This window comes from Telopea speciosissima, chromosome 10, assembly GCF_018873765.1.
Source record: "Telopea speciosissima isolate NSW1024214 ecotype Mountain lineage chromosome 10, Tspe_v1, whole genome shotgun sequence".
Classification (NCBI taxonomy): Eukaryota; Viridiplantae; Streptophyta; class Magnoliopsida; order Proteales; family Proteaceae; genus Telopea; species Telopea speciosissima.
Window position 1 is genome coordinate 56968305 of NC_057925.1, and position 17665 is coordinate 56985969.

General features: G+C 38.9%; 2 protein-coding genes and 3 non-coding genes across 8 annotated transcripts in view; 2 read left to right on the plus strand and 3 right to left on the minus strand.

Annotated features, from left to right (window-relative positions):
- LOC122644066 (exosome complex component RRP43-like) overlaps positions 1-17665 on the plus strand; it is a 33836-nt gene that overhangs the window by 7258 nt on the left and 8913 nt on the right. Inside the window, exons 1-3 of one of the 3 annotated variants that reach the window (XM_043837667.1) lie at positions 17084-17158; positions 17246-17456; positions 17567-17616. In XM_043837667.1, coding sequence (XP_043693602.1) covers positions 17297-17456; positions 17567-17616 — 210 coding nt within the window. In that variant the 5' untranslated portion in view covers positions 17084-17158; positions 17246-17296. Of the gene's footprint in view, positions 1-17083; positions 17159-17245; positions 17457-17566; positions 17617-17665 lie in introns of those variants that run through there. The other 2 variants (XM_043837669.1, XM_043837668.1) reach the window with 2 other exon arrangements.
- On the minus strand, positions 5-93 carry LOC122644426. Its single transcript, XR_006330355.1, has one exon. It is a non-coding gene; the product is annotated as a small nucleolar RNA Z162 (small nucleolar RNA).
- On the minus strand, positions 265-333 carry LOC122644420. The gene has a single exon (XR_006330350.1). It is a non-coding gene; the product is annotated as a small nucleolar RNA Z105 (small nucleolar RNA).
- On the minus strand, positions 403-503 carry LOC122644423. The gene has a single exon (XR_006330353.1). It is a non-coding gene; the product is annotated as a small nucleolar RNA Z161/Z228 (small nucleolar RNA).
- Positions 3750-15519, plus strand: LOC122644065 (50S ribosomal protein L1, chloroplastic). Of its 2 annotated transcripts, XM_043837665.1 has the most exons (7): positions 3753-4164; positions 4353-4532; positions 4648-4702; positions 12183-12310; positions 13799-13882; positions 14866-14991; positions 15097-15519. In XM_043837665.1, exons 1-7 carry the CDS (start codon positions 3823-3825, stop codon positions 15232-15234), a joined length of 1053 nt encoding a protein of 350 aa, XP_043693600.1. In that variant the 5' UTR covers positions 3753-3822; the 3' UTR covers positions 15235-15519. The 2 variants fall into 2 exon arrangements, with proteins under 2 accessions (XP_043693601.1, XP_043693600.1); XM_043837666.1 differs by lacking the exon at positions 14866-14991 and having other exon boundaries at positions 3750-4164.

Genomic DNA, 17665 nt, shown 5'->3' on the forward strand with positions numbered 1-17665 from the left:
AAGAGTGGCACTCAGAATGAAAAGGACTAAATTATTTTTAACAATTTCATAGATCTTTCGATCTCATGATAATTTTCTCCTCATTGTACCGACTCAAAAATATGATTAATTAGAATCCAAAATGGATAAAATAAAAAGACAGAATGTAGAGATCTGTAAAACCCTAGGGCAAAAAAAGATCAAACCATAGAACCACCATTAACTATATGTTGAATGAATCAAATCATAAAATCACCATTAATTATATGTTGAGTGAGTGAGTATTCAGAATGAGTAGGAGGATTTTATCCAATCATGAAAAAATCGGTAGATTTAAGATCATCATCATTATACTCACTCGCGTAAAACTCTGTAAACGAATTAAAAAGAAGAGAATAAAATACAAATTCAATTGATGAGAAAAACCATCAGGAAACATTGGATTAATACATCAATATTAACACAATAGTGTCTCAGATGACCGTCGTGAGAAATTAAATCCAATCGATCTCATCACCTGATTTTCTTTTTCAATAGCAAATAAAAAACTAAGAGAGAAAGAGAGAGATTAAATCCAATCTATCTCCTCACCTTGGTATCGCGCCTGCAGTCTCATCTCTGGAAGCGAGGAGCAAGAATGGGAGAGAAAGCAAATGATGTTTAGGGTTTCTGCAGCGACCGAACTTTAAAGGGCAAGGCGCGTGCGTGGTTTGGGGGGTTGGGGATCGCATCGCGAAGTGACAGTTATGCCCTTAGTAGGGTTAACATTGAAGCTGGTCTTTTCTACATGACAATTATAACCTTGCGACTCTTTTTAAATTACTCTGTTTCCTCCTGGTGTGAGGTGTCCGACTCCCTAATCCCCAATCGAATCCGGATCCAGATCCTCCAAGTTCCATCGGGTTATACTTCCATTCAACTTTCATGCTCTCTGAGAGCGTCACCTGTCTTTATGACCATCCAACGGCTCCTCTTAAAAAAATTCACACTTTTTGAAAATCATCCATGACCTTTTTGAAAACCTTAAACCTCAACAGGCACTCAAACCAGTTCAAATTCGCTCAAACCAAACCCAACAAACCCTTAAACCAAATTAAGGTTCAAAACCTTTAGGAAGCGAAAATCCCCAAATAATTGAACCTCTCCATCGTTTTTCTCTTCTCAATGACAAACAGAGGAACAGCTATGTAGCTTCACGGGTCGGGGAAAAGACCTATGACATCGCAAGAAGCAAAGAGACCCAACAAGTTCCAAAGGACATCACCAAGAATTCGTAGTGTTCATATCTGATTTTGAGGGCAATCTTATTTATGTCACCTTCTCTAATCTTGAGTTGGCGATACCTAAATTTTAGATCAATCTTTGAGAACACCCTAACACCTTGCAGGTGATCAAAGAGATCATCAATTTTTTGTAGGGGGCACCAATTCGTGATCATCAATCTTTCCAATCGTCCTCCTTCAGTTTTTGTTATAGGGAGGCCAATCACTATGCAGACTGGCCAGCAACCCATCCCTTGCAAAATCTCTCTACCAGAGATCATCAATTCTACCATCGGATGTAAATCCCCCTTTTATATTATATATAATTATTTTCCTCTTTCAAATATTTTTTTGGGTAAAATACACGTATCCCCCTGTAATGCACCCAATATTCCTCATACCCCCTAAGTTTTTAATAAGTCCACGTAACACCCCTGCTTTATCCCCCTAATGCCATTTAAGTCCACACCAAGTGTTAAATGCTCGAAAATGACCAAACTACCCATTCTTTTATCTTTTCTAAAATGTGACAAGACCTACTTGCCCTGATCTATTTGCTAAAATTTGAAAAAACCAAAATACCCTCATCTTCCCCAAATAATCATTTTCTTTTACCATGTAGATACCCACCACCACCACCACCGCTTTAGAACGGATATGCACTACCTCCCTCTCTCTTCACCCCTCACTTCCTCCATCATTCATTCTCTCTCTCTCTCTGCAACTGATCGAAGGCGACGAACAAAACACATAATATACTCGTTTCGTCAACAAAAACCCGTCAAATTCAATGCAGATAGAACAGTAACCTTTCATCACAGGTTTAAATCTCTAAAAAGGTCATCCCAGACCCTAACTTCACCCATTTTCCATTTCTCAACCCACCCAAAAAAAAGTCCACAATCCTTTCTTCTCAACAGAAGGTAAACCAGAAAAGAAAACTATTTAATTCAATCAATCTCTCAAAACCAACAAATAATTTCTTTCACAAAACCAATTCTCAGTCATCAAACACAAACCCCAGGACCACAAAAATAGAAGTAGTAAGAGAAACCAACCCAATATATTTCTCTTGGATATTTAAAGGGAATTTTGTTCTTCTTAAAAACACAATCTTTCACTAAAAAGCATCCTTAATATCACCAAAAAAAAAAAAAAAAAATCGAAGCAAAACGTCCTCAAGATCGCTCCTTTTTTTTGTTCCTTTTATCTCTGATAGAATCATAAGATAGATCCACCTCTTGCTCAGAAATCAAATCTACAATCGATACCAATATTAGCCAGAAACCAATATTTTTTTAACAAACAAAATCCCAAAATCAATAGCATAATTAGAGCCACAAAATCCTACAACTATTTATTCATTACTGGCCGAAAATCAAAACAACAAATCCAATTCAACACAGAACCAAAACATTTCCAACATGGGTAGGTCTAATTTCATCCCGGGAAAGTATTGATACCTAAGAACAATTTCACATGAATCATACGAACTACAAAGATAGATTTGTGAAGAGGAGAAAAAAAAAAAAAAACTCACCAGATTCAAAACTGCAGATGCTCTTGGTCGGTCCCCTTGTTGTCTATTACACGAAAGAAGAAGAGGCATGGAATGGGAAAGCTGAGCACAAGAGGACCGACCTCAGTGGTTTCGTAGCTCTGAAAATTTATTTCTTAGTTTGTAGATGCATATCTTTATTAAGACCGTTGCTGACTGGCTGCCCTACGCTACGAGGCGCCGGCCGCCTTATATTCACGAATTCTATTTGGGATTGGAATAGTAAATTAATGAGTTCATGGTGGGTGGCGGTGGTGCTGGGGGTGGGGCTTCACGGTGGTGATGGTGTTAATGGTGGATGGCGGTGGTGGTGGGTATGTAAAAGAAGATGATGATTTGGAGAAGATGAACGTATTTTGGTGTTTTCAAATTTTAGTAAATAAGTCAGGACAATTAGGTCTTTTCAAATTTTAAAAAAAATAGAAGAAATGATAATTTGATCATTTTTTAGCATTTAACACTTGGTGTTGACTTAAATGACATTAAAGGAGTAATGCAGGGGTGGTATGTAGACTTATTAGAAATTTAGGAAAATATGAAGAATATTGGGTGCATTACAAGAGGGTATGTGTACTTTACCCAAATTTTTTTGGGTTTCTTTGCATTTCATTTCATGTCTTGACAATCAAAGTATCAAACATAGCCTAAAAGAAAATTCATATAGTATATGGCGACTATGTCGAAGACGAAGAAGTTTAACGATGTTTGATTGAAAATCACCAATCGCCCTGGCAATCACGACCGTCTGATTTCCATAGGATTTTCATCATGTATGACAATCACATGATTAGAATGGATCGATGTTTTGTAAGTGGGATCTATTGTCTCTGATACCAATCAACGGTCGAAAGCTCACAATCAGGATTCAGGATACCATCGTAGTATTGGATGCGGTGCTTATGATCTACGGTACCTTTACCATAGACGGAAAGGCCAAGAATTGTTATCTTTTTTTGTGGATGGATAACTTTGGTTCACTGCGACACCCAAATCAGTTCCACAGCAACAATAATTGCTTCGGCTATGTCTTCATCGTCCCTGATGCTGGTGTATAGCGCTCCCGCAACTCTTCAAGCTGAATCGCCTTCCAAACCAGTGTTTTTCTCGTCCCTGAGGAGCTTCTCTGTGTACCCTTTGGTGTTGCAGAGCAGGGGAAGAAAATCATGCAATTGGGTTCAGGTTACTGCAAGGAGAGAAGCTAAAACTGATTCAAACCTCGTCGTTGCAGCAGCTTTTGCTGCTGAAGCAGAGGTTTTAGAGGTTGCCGAAGATTTGGGACTAGAGGAAGTTGAAGGAGCCGCCGCTTCACCGCCTCCAACGAAACCCAAGAAAGGGAAGGCAGCATTGCCGCTGAAGAGAGACAGAGTAATTTCATTCTCTTCTAAGATTAAATGTTTCCCCACTTGAACTATGTCTGTATTGGATGATCTGGTTTCTTTTTTTTTTTCTTGGGTTTTCTTAATTGTTAGATACTTGGATTTGATGTTTGGTTGTTGACTTCAGCCCCCTTCCCTTCTGTTTCTTATTTCATCTGATTCTGTTTGAAATGTTAGACGAGGTCCAAGAGGTTCTTGGAAATTCAAAAGCTTAGGGAGATTAAGAAAGAGTACGATTTACCCACTGCTATATCCCTGCTCAAGCAAATGACAAATACTAAGTTCGTGGAGACAGCTGAAGCTCATTTACGTCTCAACATTGACCCTAAGTACAACGATCAACAGCTGAGGGCGACCGTAAGTCAATTATTTATTATTCGTTTGCGAGATTATTCATTATTATTATTTTTATTTGGACTTGAGTATCACTTGAGTTCTTTGATGAATTTCTCATTGCTTATTTCCTTGATAGGTGAACTTGCCCAAGGGAACTGGTCAGACTGTTAAAGTGGCTGTTCTTACCCAAGGTGGGTACTCTTCCTCTTTCCTGTCTGCAACTGATTCTTGGTTGGTGTTCTATTCATTTTGATTTTAGATTTTTTTTTGGTTGAACCATTGAAGAGCACTTTTTTTTTTTTTGGGGGGGGGGGGGAGTCGGGGAAGAAAGGAAAAGTAACTTTAATAGGGTAAAACACAAGATTTCAGCGTTACAATGTAGCATATGCACATGTGCATTTTAACACAGTAAAAGACCTTGTCATATCTATGCTCTGTCGAGACTAATTCGATAAGAGTGAGCCAAACTGTCCCAATATCCTTTCTAAATGAAACAAATGACAAGCTTCAGTCAAATAGACAATTATTTGAGTCACAGAGACTACCCTGAGGTGTCTAAATCACCCCATTGTTTGTAAAAAGTGCTGAATTTGGTTTTAGGAAAGAATAATTGCTTATGGGAGGCGGGAGGGTTGGAAATTATAATCCAAAAATACGTAAGGGGCACAAAAGGACTTATCTGTACTGTAGACGAATGTGATGGATGACGGCAAACAGAAACACTATACATGCCATCACGAACATGAAAAACCTTAAGGAGATAGTTGGGCTAAGTTGTCTCACCGGTCACTCTCTTTAAGACTGCAGACGCCCCCCTATGGTGCAGTCTGGGTAATGCTAATCAGCCTCCAAGATGAAACAACCCCAACAGGCCCTTCCAGTAGTTGTTGCACTCATTGGGCAACGTCGGGACACTTTGGATTTATGCTCAATCAAAAAATAACAAAACCATGAATAGAGAAAGACCAAGACTAGGAGAAAACGGAAGTTGGGATTGTCTTCCAAAAATTGTTAGACCAATGGGCTGGACCTCCTCTCTATTTACAGGAGAAGAAGAAGTACCATCAAAGGTTGTCTCAAAAAGACATGCCCAAAAACCGTGTCTTGTCCTGAAGAGTTAAGACATGCTTGTTGACTAGTCAGACATGCCTTCCAATAGTCACACTTATTGGTCACTTGGGTGCCTATTTGGGAGAGACATAACCCTCTGACAAACCTTTTAAAAATAAAAACTATATTTTCAATCATCAATTTTAAAACATTTAAAATTCCAACAAGGAGTAAGATAGAGAAGGAAGACCTTGCAATCAGTCCATGCAAGATTGCAAAACCACACCCAAAGGAAGGTCAGTTGTTCGCCCTAAATAAGCGAGGGTAGCGTGTGCATCTGTTTTTCAGCTTTTATTTGGGATGAACATAGTGCTTTTGGCTTTACCTCATAGGGGTAGACAGAAATATTTAATGGTTGTTGATTGATTCTTAGTCAACTTGGTTAGCTTCATGGCTTAGGAGGAATGGAGGAAACGTACTATATTTGATCTCAAACTCCTCATATAGCACTTCTTCCAATCTTGGATGGGGGATCACTTGTAGGAATGACATAATGCTAATCCATGTTCCACACGGCCATGGAAGCATCATTTTTTAATCTTGTTATGACTTGGTCGTTTGGAAGAGTTCTTTCTTGATTATAATAGTGGAATGGAAGGCATTACAAGAAAGATATACTCCTTTTCAAATCGCTCCACGAAGGACATTTAGAAAGGTTCTCAAGATTATCAATCGTCCAGACGTGCGGGAAGGGAGCGAGATCCAGCCAAGCCAAATGGAGAGTAAGCCCTTCCCACATGTCAACTTGAATAGATGAATGCAGCCTCAACTAGAGAGATCAACTTGCACCTTTAGTTTTATAGGACTATTGTACGACCGACTATGATGTATGGGGCAGAATGTTGGGCAGTTAAGAAGTGTCATATTGATAAACTTTGTGTAGTAGAGATGAGGATGTTAAGGTGGATGTATGGAAAAAACAAGGAAGGATAAAGTACGGAATGATTACATTAGAGCAGAATTGAGAGTCACCCCGATCAGTGACGAGCTCCGAGAGAGTTTGCTAAGGTGGTATGGTCATATTCAACGGAGGCCTAGAGGTGCCCCAGTAAGGAGTGATATGATTCCGATTGAGGGAGCTAAAAGAACTAGGGGCAGGCCTAAAACGATCATATGTGAAGTGGTGAGGAAGGACATGCATAGTCTAGGCCTTGCACCAAGTATGACCTGTGATATAGCCTATTGGAGGGCAAGGATCCATGTACCAGATCCCATTTAGCTGAGATTCTCCTGACGTGTTGCACTATGCCTCTTCCCTCTTACCATTTATTTCCTTTTTCATTGCTCTTCTCTTCCCCCACTTCGCTTTTCCCATCTTTTCCTTCCCGTTTTTGGTTAGAACTCAGCTTTCCTTCTTTGTTTTGTTTGGATCCATGTAGCCGACCCCATTAAGTTGGGATAAGATTGAGTTTGTTTGTTGTTGTTGGTGGTGGTGGCTTGGATGAACTAATCCACGACTGGAAAGTTATCTGAAACCGAATTGAATTGAATTGTTAAAAAAAAGCACTTGCTAAATAAAGAAGGTCATTTTCCCACGTAGTTCGTCTGTGAAACTAACGATTCTATTCTCAAAAGTAATAGAGAGAGTCTTCCTTTTTCTAGTTACACTTCTATCAATGTAATGAAAGAACCATCCTTTCCTATTTGTTTGTCTTGTCGGATAGACAGAAAATTAGACCCCAAAGAGCGCTTCTTTACCACTATAGGGGCTGAGGGTGAGGGGTCAGTTTACATACAACCGAGTTGAAGTGGTTTATGATTGAATCTCAGAGGGATTCTTATCATTTGGTAGATCCAAGTCCATGTCCTATTTCGGGTTCACTAAGAGCTTTGGCAACCAATGTAGGAGGTGTGATGTACGTGCAGCCATTTCAAGGGCGTGCTACACTTCTCAATTTGGGCCTCATATTTATCCTATATGCCATGTTCATATGGTGAGGGTGGGCCTTGGAGCAATGGTAAAGGTTGCTTCATTGTAACCAAGTGGTCACTGGTTCGAATCTGGAAACAGCCTCTCTGCGAAAGTAGGGGTAAGGCTGCGTACATTATGAGCCTCCCCAGACCCCGCAACGGCGGGAGCTCGTGCACTGGGTACAGCCTTACCATGTTCATATGGTGGTGCGATGTTCTATGCGAATCCACATTGGAAGGACATCATACGAAACATGTACAATTAGGACCTTAATATGGTTCTATTCTGTTCATTGTAGTGGAGTTTATGCCATCATGTTCCTTTTTGCTCTTTTTCAGGCTCCTTCTCATTCTTCTTTGGCACCTATGTTAGAGGTCGGAGGTATTTGTCCCTCAAAAGGGAATGGGGTTTCCCCCAGTAGTGTATCCCAGTAGTATTGTGTGATGATGTGGCCAAAAAAAATCTAGAACCAAGGTTTTTCCCCCTTCTCTAGCTCCAAACTCCCTTCTCTGTCGAGTTTACTTTGAAATTTCAAAGTCTAGGTCGAGTTTGTGTCTTTTTATAAGGTACTTTGTACCATTTCGGCAAGACGGTACAAAAGTACTGAAATTTTGGTCGAGTTTTTTCAAGTTAATGACAGTTTGAGATATTGGCCTATAACTCGTCTTGACCAGCTCGAGTTTCTTGAGATCTCGCTGAGATCTTGACGAGATTTAGAACTATGAACTTCCAAGTGATACTGAAAGAGAGAGAGATCCTAAACTCCTCCCCCCCCCCCCACCCCCAAAAAAAAAAAAAAAAAAAAAAAAAAAAAAAAGATGAAGAGAGAGAGAGGAAATGAGTGCTGGATCTGAAGATGGCCGACATGTTTCGCATGGCTTTCACATGACACACATGTTAGCATTTGCACATGTTGGCTGACTAGAGGATTGATTGTTAACTGTTGACCAATGGCTACTTCCATCCACAAGAACAAGGAAACCTTGGATGGAACAGCAGACTTCTGCACTATTTTACCTGGAAAAACAGCATATGTTAGAGGTCGGAGGTATTTGTCCCTCAAAAGGGAATGGGGTTTCCCCCAGTAGTGTATCCCAGTAGTATTGTGTGATGATGTGGCCAAAAAATCTAGAACCAAGGTTTTTCCCCTTCTCTAGCTCCAAACTCCCTTCTCTGTCGAGTTTACTTTGAAATTTCAAAGTCTAGGTCGAGTTTGTGTCTTTTTATAAGGTACTTTGTACCATTTCGCAAGACAGTACAAAAGTACTGAAATTTCGGTCGAGTTTTTTCAAGTTAATGACAGTTTGAGATATTGGCCTATAACTCGTCTTGACCAGCTCGAGTTTCTTGAGATCTCGCTGAGATCTTGACGAGATTTAGAACTATGAACTTCCAAGTGATACTGAAAGAGAGAGAGATCCTAAACTCCACCCCCCCACCCCCAAAAAAAAAAAAAAAAGAAAAGAAGAAGAAGAAGAGAGAGAGAGGAAATGAGTGGTGGATCTGAAGATGGCCAACATGTTTCGCATGGCTTTCACATGACACACATGTTAGCATTTGCACATGTTGGCTGACTAGAGGATTGATTGTTAACTGTTGACCAATGGCTACTTCCATCCACAAGAACAAGGAAACCTTGGATGGAACAGCAGACTTCTGCACTATTTTACCTGGAAAAACAGCATGTCTCTGGTAGTTCAATTTGAAGAACAATATGACTGACAAACTACCTGATGAGCTTCCTCCTGCAATCTTAAATCATTAGCGTCTCTCACGACGTCAGGTAGCCTCTAGCTTACTCAATCAGTCAACCTCTTAATCATCTAGTTGTTTCTTATACTGGAATTGAACTCTTCTTTCTTCTGGGCTTCCGTGAATTCACAGACTAGGGCTTCCTTGTTTGATGATTATTGAAATAATTAAAAATTGATGACCTACTTGATGAGCTTCCTCCTGCCATTCTTCAAATATTTTAATTTCTCAGAGCACACTCTTGTAAGCTCCAGCTTAGCAGGTTAATCAGCCATCTGGTCAACCTCGCAATCTTTAAATTATATCTCATCTCAGTATCCAATCCTGCCTATTTGAAGAAGAATGTGACTGACAACCTACCTGATGAGCTTCCTCCCTGCTATCATGCTTTCCCGTTACCTGCTTACCCGGCTTCTATGTACATAGCCTTTCTTTCCTTTGAAGAAAACATCCGGTCCAACTATAAACCTTCTTGTCACAAAAGCCTATTTCGTGCTCTTTAGTGACCACGACTTCTGTTCAATGGCTTCCCAAATCTTGGATTAGAGGGCTAAAGGTGGGCAAGGTTCTTATATCATTATCGTCTCGCACGACCTCATCTAGCCTCTTGCTTACTCGGTCAGTCAACCTCTTAATCATCTAAATTTCTTCTTGTACTGGAATTGAACTCTCCTTTCTTCTGGGCATCTATTCATAGATTAGGTGGTGGTGGGCCTGTTAGGAGAAGGGAGAATCCTGAGATAGGATTTCAGAGTTGCAGGGGAGGGGAAGAATTCATGCAATCACACACTCACAGAGTAAAATCCAGTATTTTCTATTCAATTCACTATATCCATTGTTGGGTTACAATGCTTAAATAAACAGAAACCAAAAAAGTCCTATTTGGAATATGAAACTGAAACTTATGTCCTACATATGCAACTCAAAACAAATAAATAACTTCTTCCAACCCTTAGTGGACCAAAAACCCGGGCTTGACTGGTTCCGTCTGGGTTTGAGTCTCCAAACTCAGTCATGCTGGTCCAACTAGTCAAGTGCTTCTGCATCACTTGGGCTTCCTTGTTTAATGATTATTGAAATAATTCAGACTTGATGAGCTTCCTCCTGCCATTCTTCAATTATTTTCATTTCTCAGAGCAGCCACTTGTAAGCTCCGGCTTAGCAGGTTAATCTGCCTTCTGGTCAACCTCTCAATCTTTTAAATTACATCTCATTCCAGTATCCAATCTCTCCTGTTGTGTTGAGCCTTTATGAATTCACTGACTAGGATTTCTTTGTGTTTGGATTATTGAAATACTTCCAAAACTCACACCCACTTTATCACAATATCCGTAAGTGTGCCAGGGTTGAGACATAATGAGCTTATTTCCTCATAAGGCTCTCATCCTGGGATGTTTGTGACAGTTATTTAATTTCTCTAGTTGATCCATGTTGAAACATCAAGTGAAAGCACAAATGCACAAATTTTGAAATTCTCAAGCACTGTGGTCGTGGAAGACGTTCCAATCATCAGGTTTTTGAATGTGTTGATGTTATGAGATTATATCAGTTTTGGAGTGTCCAAATGCTGTTTAAAGTTCAATATCTATCCCTTTTCTCACATCCCATGTGTAAGGAATCAGGAGGGCCACAACCTTGCTCCTTTCCTTCAAATGCCTTGTGGGCCTGTCATTCCTGGTGTTGTGGTCCAAGGGGTGTAATGAATAAATTATTAGAAAATTGGAACACTAGGTTGGCGGGATGAAAGTTATTAATCCTGGGTGTAATGAACCTTTGACACCATTACTTATTATTTTATTTTAATTTTTTTTTGAAAGAGGGGGGGGGTGGATAGATAACAAGAGAAAATTATTAATGAAGGAAAGGAAATACAGTGCTGTGGTACGGTAATAGCATCACTACCGCTACCAGCCCCATAGGGCCGGGAACCTGCTAGAGGACTACACAATGGGCTATTTCATGACTTTTGAGATGGCTCAAAAGTCAAAACTGTATCTACTAAAACAGGGACAAATACCTATCAAGTTACTTGTTGGGATAAAAATTGAAGCCCTTTGGATTCTTCAGGTACAATATTGTAGCTTAGATCTGTTTAGAGGGGAGCAAATCACCATGTTGAGATGGGAATAAGAATCTCATAGGAATATGTACTTCTATCTCTATCTCCTAACGTCTAGATGTTTGAACCAAGAGGGCAAGCAGTCCTCCCATAACTACCACTATGCAATTTTGTGTCGTACTGTCTTGTCAATAATTATGATGCTTCCGTTACTGGACGCTTGTGAGGTTCATCTAAATTCTCAATTTATACATGTAGAAGTTCTGCGAGTGATATTATAATCATTCAAATCCTTAAGAAGTGCTATAAAAACAGGAGAAAATATAAGTAGTTCAAATCATGAGTCTTAGCTGACCACTCAGCTAGTATGCCGTGTATTTGATCTTGAATCATTCTCACATTAATCTCCCAGCTTATTTAGACATTGGGAAGCCATTAATTTTTTTTTAATAATAATCAACAAAATTGTGATGCTGCTTGATTTTCGTCTTTCTCTTTGTTAATTTTCTTAATTTTATGATATGATATTATAATCATTCAAATCCTTAAGAAGTGCTATAAAAACAGGAGAAAATATAAGTTGTTCAAATCATGAGTCTTAGCTGACCACTCAGCTAGTATGCCGTGTATTTGATCTTGAATCATTCTCACATTAATCTCCCAGCTTATTTAGACATTGGGAAGCCATTAATTTTTTTTTTTAATAATAATCAACAAAATTGTGATGCTGCTCGATTTTCGTCTTTCTCTTTGTTAATTTTCTTAATTTTATCTGGCATGGAGAAAATTTTATTCCATGTTCCTTTTGCTCATATATGTGAATCTGGAATTTCTACAGGTGAAAGGGTAGATGAAGCAAAAAATGCAGGAGCTGATTGGGTTGGTGGAGTGGACTTGATAGAACAAATAAAAGGGGGATTCATGGACTTCGATAAATTGATTGCTTCTCCAGATATGATGCCCAAGGTGTTTCTCCACTTAGCTTGATGCAATTAATGGTTTTTGTCTGCTCTTATACATTCATGTGTTTTCAAAGGTGAATGGAGTATACTTCCACAATTCCCTCTCCCCCCCCCCCCGCCCCCTCTTTTTTGTTGGGGGGTTGGGGTGGTGGGGAACCTCATGGAAAAGCAACACAAAAATGAAGGGAAACGGTTCCTGCCCCCATTTAAAATGGCACACTCATTTTGCTTCTACCTCATTCCTTCTTGATGTATGATGATATATGCACATTTTTATCCTTTTGATATCTGCTCAAAATTTTGTTTTAAAAGTTTTAGGTGTTATGCTAAGAAATCTCAAGGAGGGAAATGGTTGCTTAGCTCCATAGTAATCAAATATGATTCCTTCTTGTAACTTTCATCCCGCCAACCTAGTGTTCCAATTTTCTAATTATAAAACATTTTCTTCTTCTATTGTATTATTTTTTATAAAATGTAATACTTGTGACCTCTACCCAGGTTCAGCAATGACATGGCATTTTGAAAATATTCAGTATTACATTGAAATGGTAGTATTTAAAACTGTAGAGAACCCATTTCTGAAGAATCTGAGTAACATAACCTGTAAATCCTTGGGCTCAATGGCTTCCTGGTCTCATTTTTTTTACATAATTGAGTGTCAGTTTCCTCAGTAAAATGTTGTAATACAAAGACCTGACATGTTCATGCTACATAGAATGAAGATAACTTAGATCATGTTGGGATGGGTGAGTGAAAAAAATATAAAATGAAATAAACAGTGAAGACAAAAGAATCTTGAAGTAGCTTCAATGAATGAGGAAATAAGAAATTAGTGAATGCTTTGAGATGTAAAAGGAAGGGTAGTTAAAGCATCGTTTTGCAGTGATTCAGATAAATTCAATGTGCAAAAAGAGAAATATGAGGATTCTGGTAGTGAAAAATGACTTAGGATAAGAACTTTATTTGTATGTAGATTGGAAGGGGAGGGGAACCACAAAATAATCAAAGGCAATAACGATGATGAATGGAGTTGTCTCATAAGTTTCCTACATTTCTAATCTGTCACCAAAAGATATTCTGCTCCGCTGTCTGATAGCTTGATTTTAGGTGCATCTATGGACCGATTAAATTTTGAACTTTTTCCTTATTTTGGGGGAGGGGGGATGGGTTAGTGGGTTACAAGTCTCTTTTATGGGTATTGTCATTTTTTTTAAAGTTTCTGGTAATTAGTTCCTTTAGTTCGTGCTTACAGATATGGTGTTTTTGGTGATTTGAATGTTATATACTCTTAGTAGTTCTAAATTTAATGCCACCAGAAAGTTTATAATTTAATTGGACACAAGGGAATGTCATGTTGCTCATGCTTGTGTTTGAAGAGCACCAAATGGCTTTTAGCCAATTTCACTATCTGTATTCTCTCTGTGTTGTCTTGGGAGGAGATCAGACTAGTCTGTTCATTTCATTGTTTAAGTGCCTTTGCTACTTGTTTCAGGTTGCCAGTCTAGGAAAGTTATTGGGACCAAGAGGACTCATGCCAAATCCCAAAGCTGGTACTGTTGCAACTGATATACCTCAGGTATCGTCAAGATTTCCTGCTTTACTTTTTAACTGGTATTTCTGTTATGTCAGCTTTTCCTTGTTTATTGATTAGGATATTACTTCTTAAACTTTCCCTTCTGATCCTGTTGGCGTTTATTTTAAGTAAATTTTGGGATAAAGCGAAGTACTTTATCAGAGTCCCTATTTCTTGACTTGATAAAGTGATATGGCTGAAACTATTCAATCTCCTGCTAAAATGAAAGAGGGGGAGGGGGGGGGGGGGCTTTTCCCGGATGAAATGAAACATTTGATTCATGTAACAGGAGAAAGATTTCCCATTCCTTAGCCGGAAAGATATGTGGCCATGAAAGAGGGAATGTAGAACAGTCGAGGCAACTAATAAAATGTCACTGCAAATGTACAAATCTTTTACAACCGATAACAAATGAATACTTAATTTAATATTACGAGGGATGAGCTGATTCTAACTCAGATCCTTTCACCCGCTCCTTCTGCCCCATCAAATTTGCTGCTGGTTGCTTATGTTCTTTTCAGAGAGGGTAGACTCAAATGACTTTGCATATGAACAGTTTCTCAGTGCACCATTGAAGTTGAGAATAGTTCAACAATATAATAATTAGATTTAACTGAGAAGTCAATTTGATACTAGGGATAGCTCTGGTATTTTGAAAAGGATAAGAGTATTGTTAAGTCAATTTGAGCTCAAAAATAGCATAATCTAATGTGAAATTGAAAACAAATGGGGAACTAGTATTGTGAAGTTAATTGCTTGAATACTACACAAGCAGAGCAAAATGATAACTTCCTAAGAAGTCCCACAACCACCAGAATGACGAGCACTGTTAAGATTCTTGACTAGAGTGTGTGTACAAATTTAATAGAACAGTTCAGAAAAATCACTCCTTGGTTCTCTTTCGAATTATCATTGTCTTCTTTTTTGGTTTGAAAATTTGATTAAGCTGAATGGATATGTGTTGACATGCCTTTTTTTTTTCTCAGGCTATAGCAGAATTCAAGAAGGGGAAGGTTGAATATAGAGCGGATAAAACTGGAATTGTGCATCTACCTTTTGGGAAGGCAGACTTTCCTGAAGAAGATCTTATTATAAATTTGATTGCTGCAGTAGTATGTTCTCCTTTCTTCCCTCTATTCCAGTATATGAAATGAATCACCTTGACATGGATTTTATTTTATTTTTCATTTCTTTTAATGGTTTTTGTGTTGCTTCAGAAATCAATAGAAGCAAACAAGCCATCAGGTGCAAAGGGAGCCTACTGGAAAAGTGCACATATATGCTCATCAATGGGTCCTTCTATTCGGTTAAATATAAGGGAGTTGCTTGATTACAAGCCTCCATCAAATGTCTAGAAGAATTCAATGACACACCTGTAAAGTACATCTGCTCTTGTGTAATCTATTTACCTTCAGGGATATCAGAGATTGCTAATGGTTAGGAAGAAGGTTGAAAGGACAGAAACCAGGGTGAAAGAGGATACCTCAGATTCTGTTCTTGGGCCAAATTTTGTTTCAGGGGGTCGAGGCCCCACAAAATCTTCTCCTTTCCTATTCACCTGCAAAATGTTGTAGACATAACTACTCTGATCAATATTATTAAATCATTATCACAATGTTATCATCCATTGTTGCATCTCATAATCTCTCTCAATCTCATTGGCATTTCCCCCCAATTCTGTTAAATTGATGTTGAATTGTCAAAGCCCTTTTATTTCTTTAACAAAAGTTTAATCTTAAGTGATAAGAGTAATTTCTAAATAGAAATCCCCATATTATGGGGTAGAGGAGAGGGAGAAAAAGAAAATCCCAAAGATGCAGTGCTGAAGCAGCAACGATGATCCATCGAAGGAAAGGAGACTCGAAAGCGGCCACCTTGGGGAGGGCTTGACCTCATACTCAAAGATGCAGTTTCTTTTTCCAAATACTCTAACAAGCTATCGTTAAACCATCAATAACACTCATGATATTCGCATTGCTTCATTCCATTGAGATTCTTTTCTCACAGTAATGAGGTGGTTGAAAGTCTTCTGTTGTCAACTTCCGTGTTTGAACAATTTGATAGCAATTTAATTTTACAAACAATGATTCTGATATTTTCACTTAAAAAAACGATCTGATAATCCTACTAGTTGCAATTCAAGAATGAACCAGCTTTGCATTTTGTAGTACAGAAAGCAACTTCTTGATGCATTCTCAGAATAGACTTTGGGTCTAGATAGAACACATTCTGAAACTTGATTCTTCTCTATTTTCGACTGTAAATCTAGCCCTCCAGTATGAGACTCGAAGAGATTAAATAAGTAGAGAGAAGGATTCTAACAGCAACCTAGTATTTTACTGTGTTTTCAAATAACTTTCAGTGAAATTTTAATAAGAATTAGAACAGTTTACTACACTTTCACTGAAAGAATACAAACAAGAATGAGCTACTCCTAAGACCTAAGTAATGAAGTTGATCTATTACACATTGTTGGCCTCCATCTCAACCACATGCATTCGAGATGTAGTGCTGGCGCTTGTGCCGATACTTAGACTTCTAGAGGCAGTTGGCCCGCATCGGTAGGCTTGATCTGACTTGATTGGTTGAAGCTTGAGACGAGTCCAATCAATTGTTAAATGTGTCTGGCTCAAGCACCGACCAATAAATAAATCGGGCATCCCGGTGTAAGGTACAATCATCTGGTTGGGACTGTTCGAATACAATGATCAGCTGTTTATAGCTCGATTATAGCTTGTTTATGGCCCGTTTGTAGCCTGAGTAGTCAAATAGCTTGTTTATGAGCTGTTTAAGGACTGTTTATAGCCCGATTAGTTTTAAAGTCCGATTATTTTGAGCCTGATTATGGACCGATAATTGACTAACCAAATAAAAACATGTCCATGATCTGGCCTACAATTCCCGATTAATTAACGAGTTCGGTTCCTCTACACGTACCAACATGTGAACGTACATGTGAGAGCCAACCACCTGTCTTATTTTTGCCATTTACAAAGGGAGGTGGGGTTTTTATGGAAACAAAATTAAAATATGATTGGCTCTGTGATGTACGTTCACCTGTTGGTACGTGATGATCCATTCTCTTAATTAAAATGGTGCAAAACCGGTGCAGGACCTTAAATTGGTGGGAACTGATTAGGCCTGACCGAATGGACCAGACTGACCCAACCGGTTGATATAACGCAGTTATAGTTTCAAAACAAACACTTTCAGAAGATTAAGAACGAAAGAAACCCTTGATAAGTATAACGGACAGCGAAGAACATTGAGGAGCGAAAGGTTTGTAACTGATGTTCTATTTATTCCAATTTTTTTTTTGCCTTCCTGTACATTTACGTGGATAGTAGCTATTTCTTTCTTTCACAGTGTAGGAGCTTGACCGCTTGATTATTCGGACAAGAAGGAAAGGGAAGGAGGATGGGTTCATCTGGTGCTTCTGGAGATTTGGAAGGGGAAATGGAGGTGGACGCTTTCAGGCGCCTTTTCCCACTTCGCTTCCACGAACGTCATCTTCTCGAGTCCATACGCCCAGATGCAAGGCCACTTGGAAGAGCTCGGGAGTCCACTGTGGCTCTTGGTTTGTTAAACCTCGTTTCTCTCTTCATTCACCAATCCGTTATCCTTATCTGATTCACTTTAAACTAAAGTTTTTGCTCATAATGGATACCCTTAATCCTTTTATTTCAGGGGCGGTTTCATCTGCTGATGGGTCAGCATTGGCAAAGATTGGTCACACTGTAAGTGCTATATTTTCTTCTTGTCATATAAACTTCATGAATGAATATC

Coding starts and splice junctions, on each gene's coding strand:
- LOC122644065 (XM_043837665.1), top strand. CDS start 3,823: ATGTCTTCATCGTCCCTGATGCTGGTGTATAGCGCTCCCGCAACTCTT. Junction 4,533..4,647: donor ATCAACAGCTGAGGGCGACC/GTAAGTCAATTA, acceptor TTTCCTTGATAG/GTGAACTTGCCCAAGGGAAC. Junction 4,703..12,182: donor AGTGGCTGTTCTTACCCAAG/GTGGGTACTCTT, acceptor GAATTTCTACAG/GTGAAAGGGTAGATGAAGCA.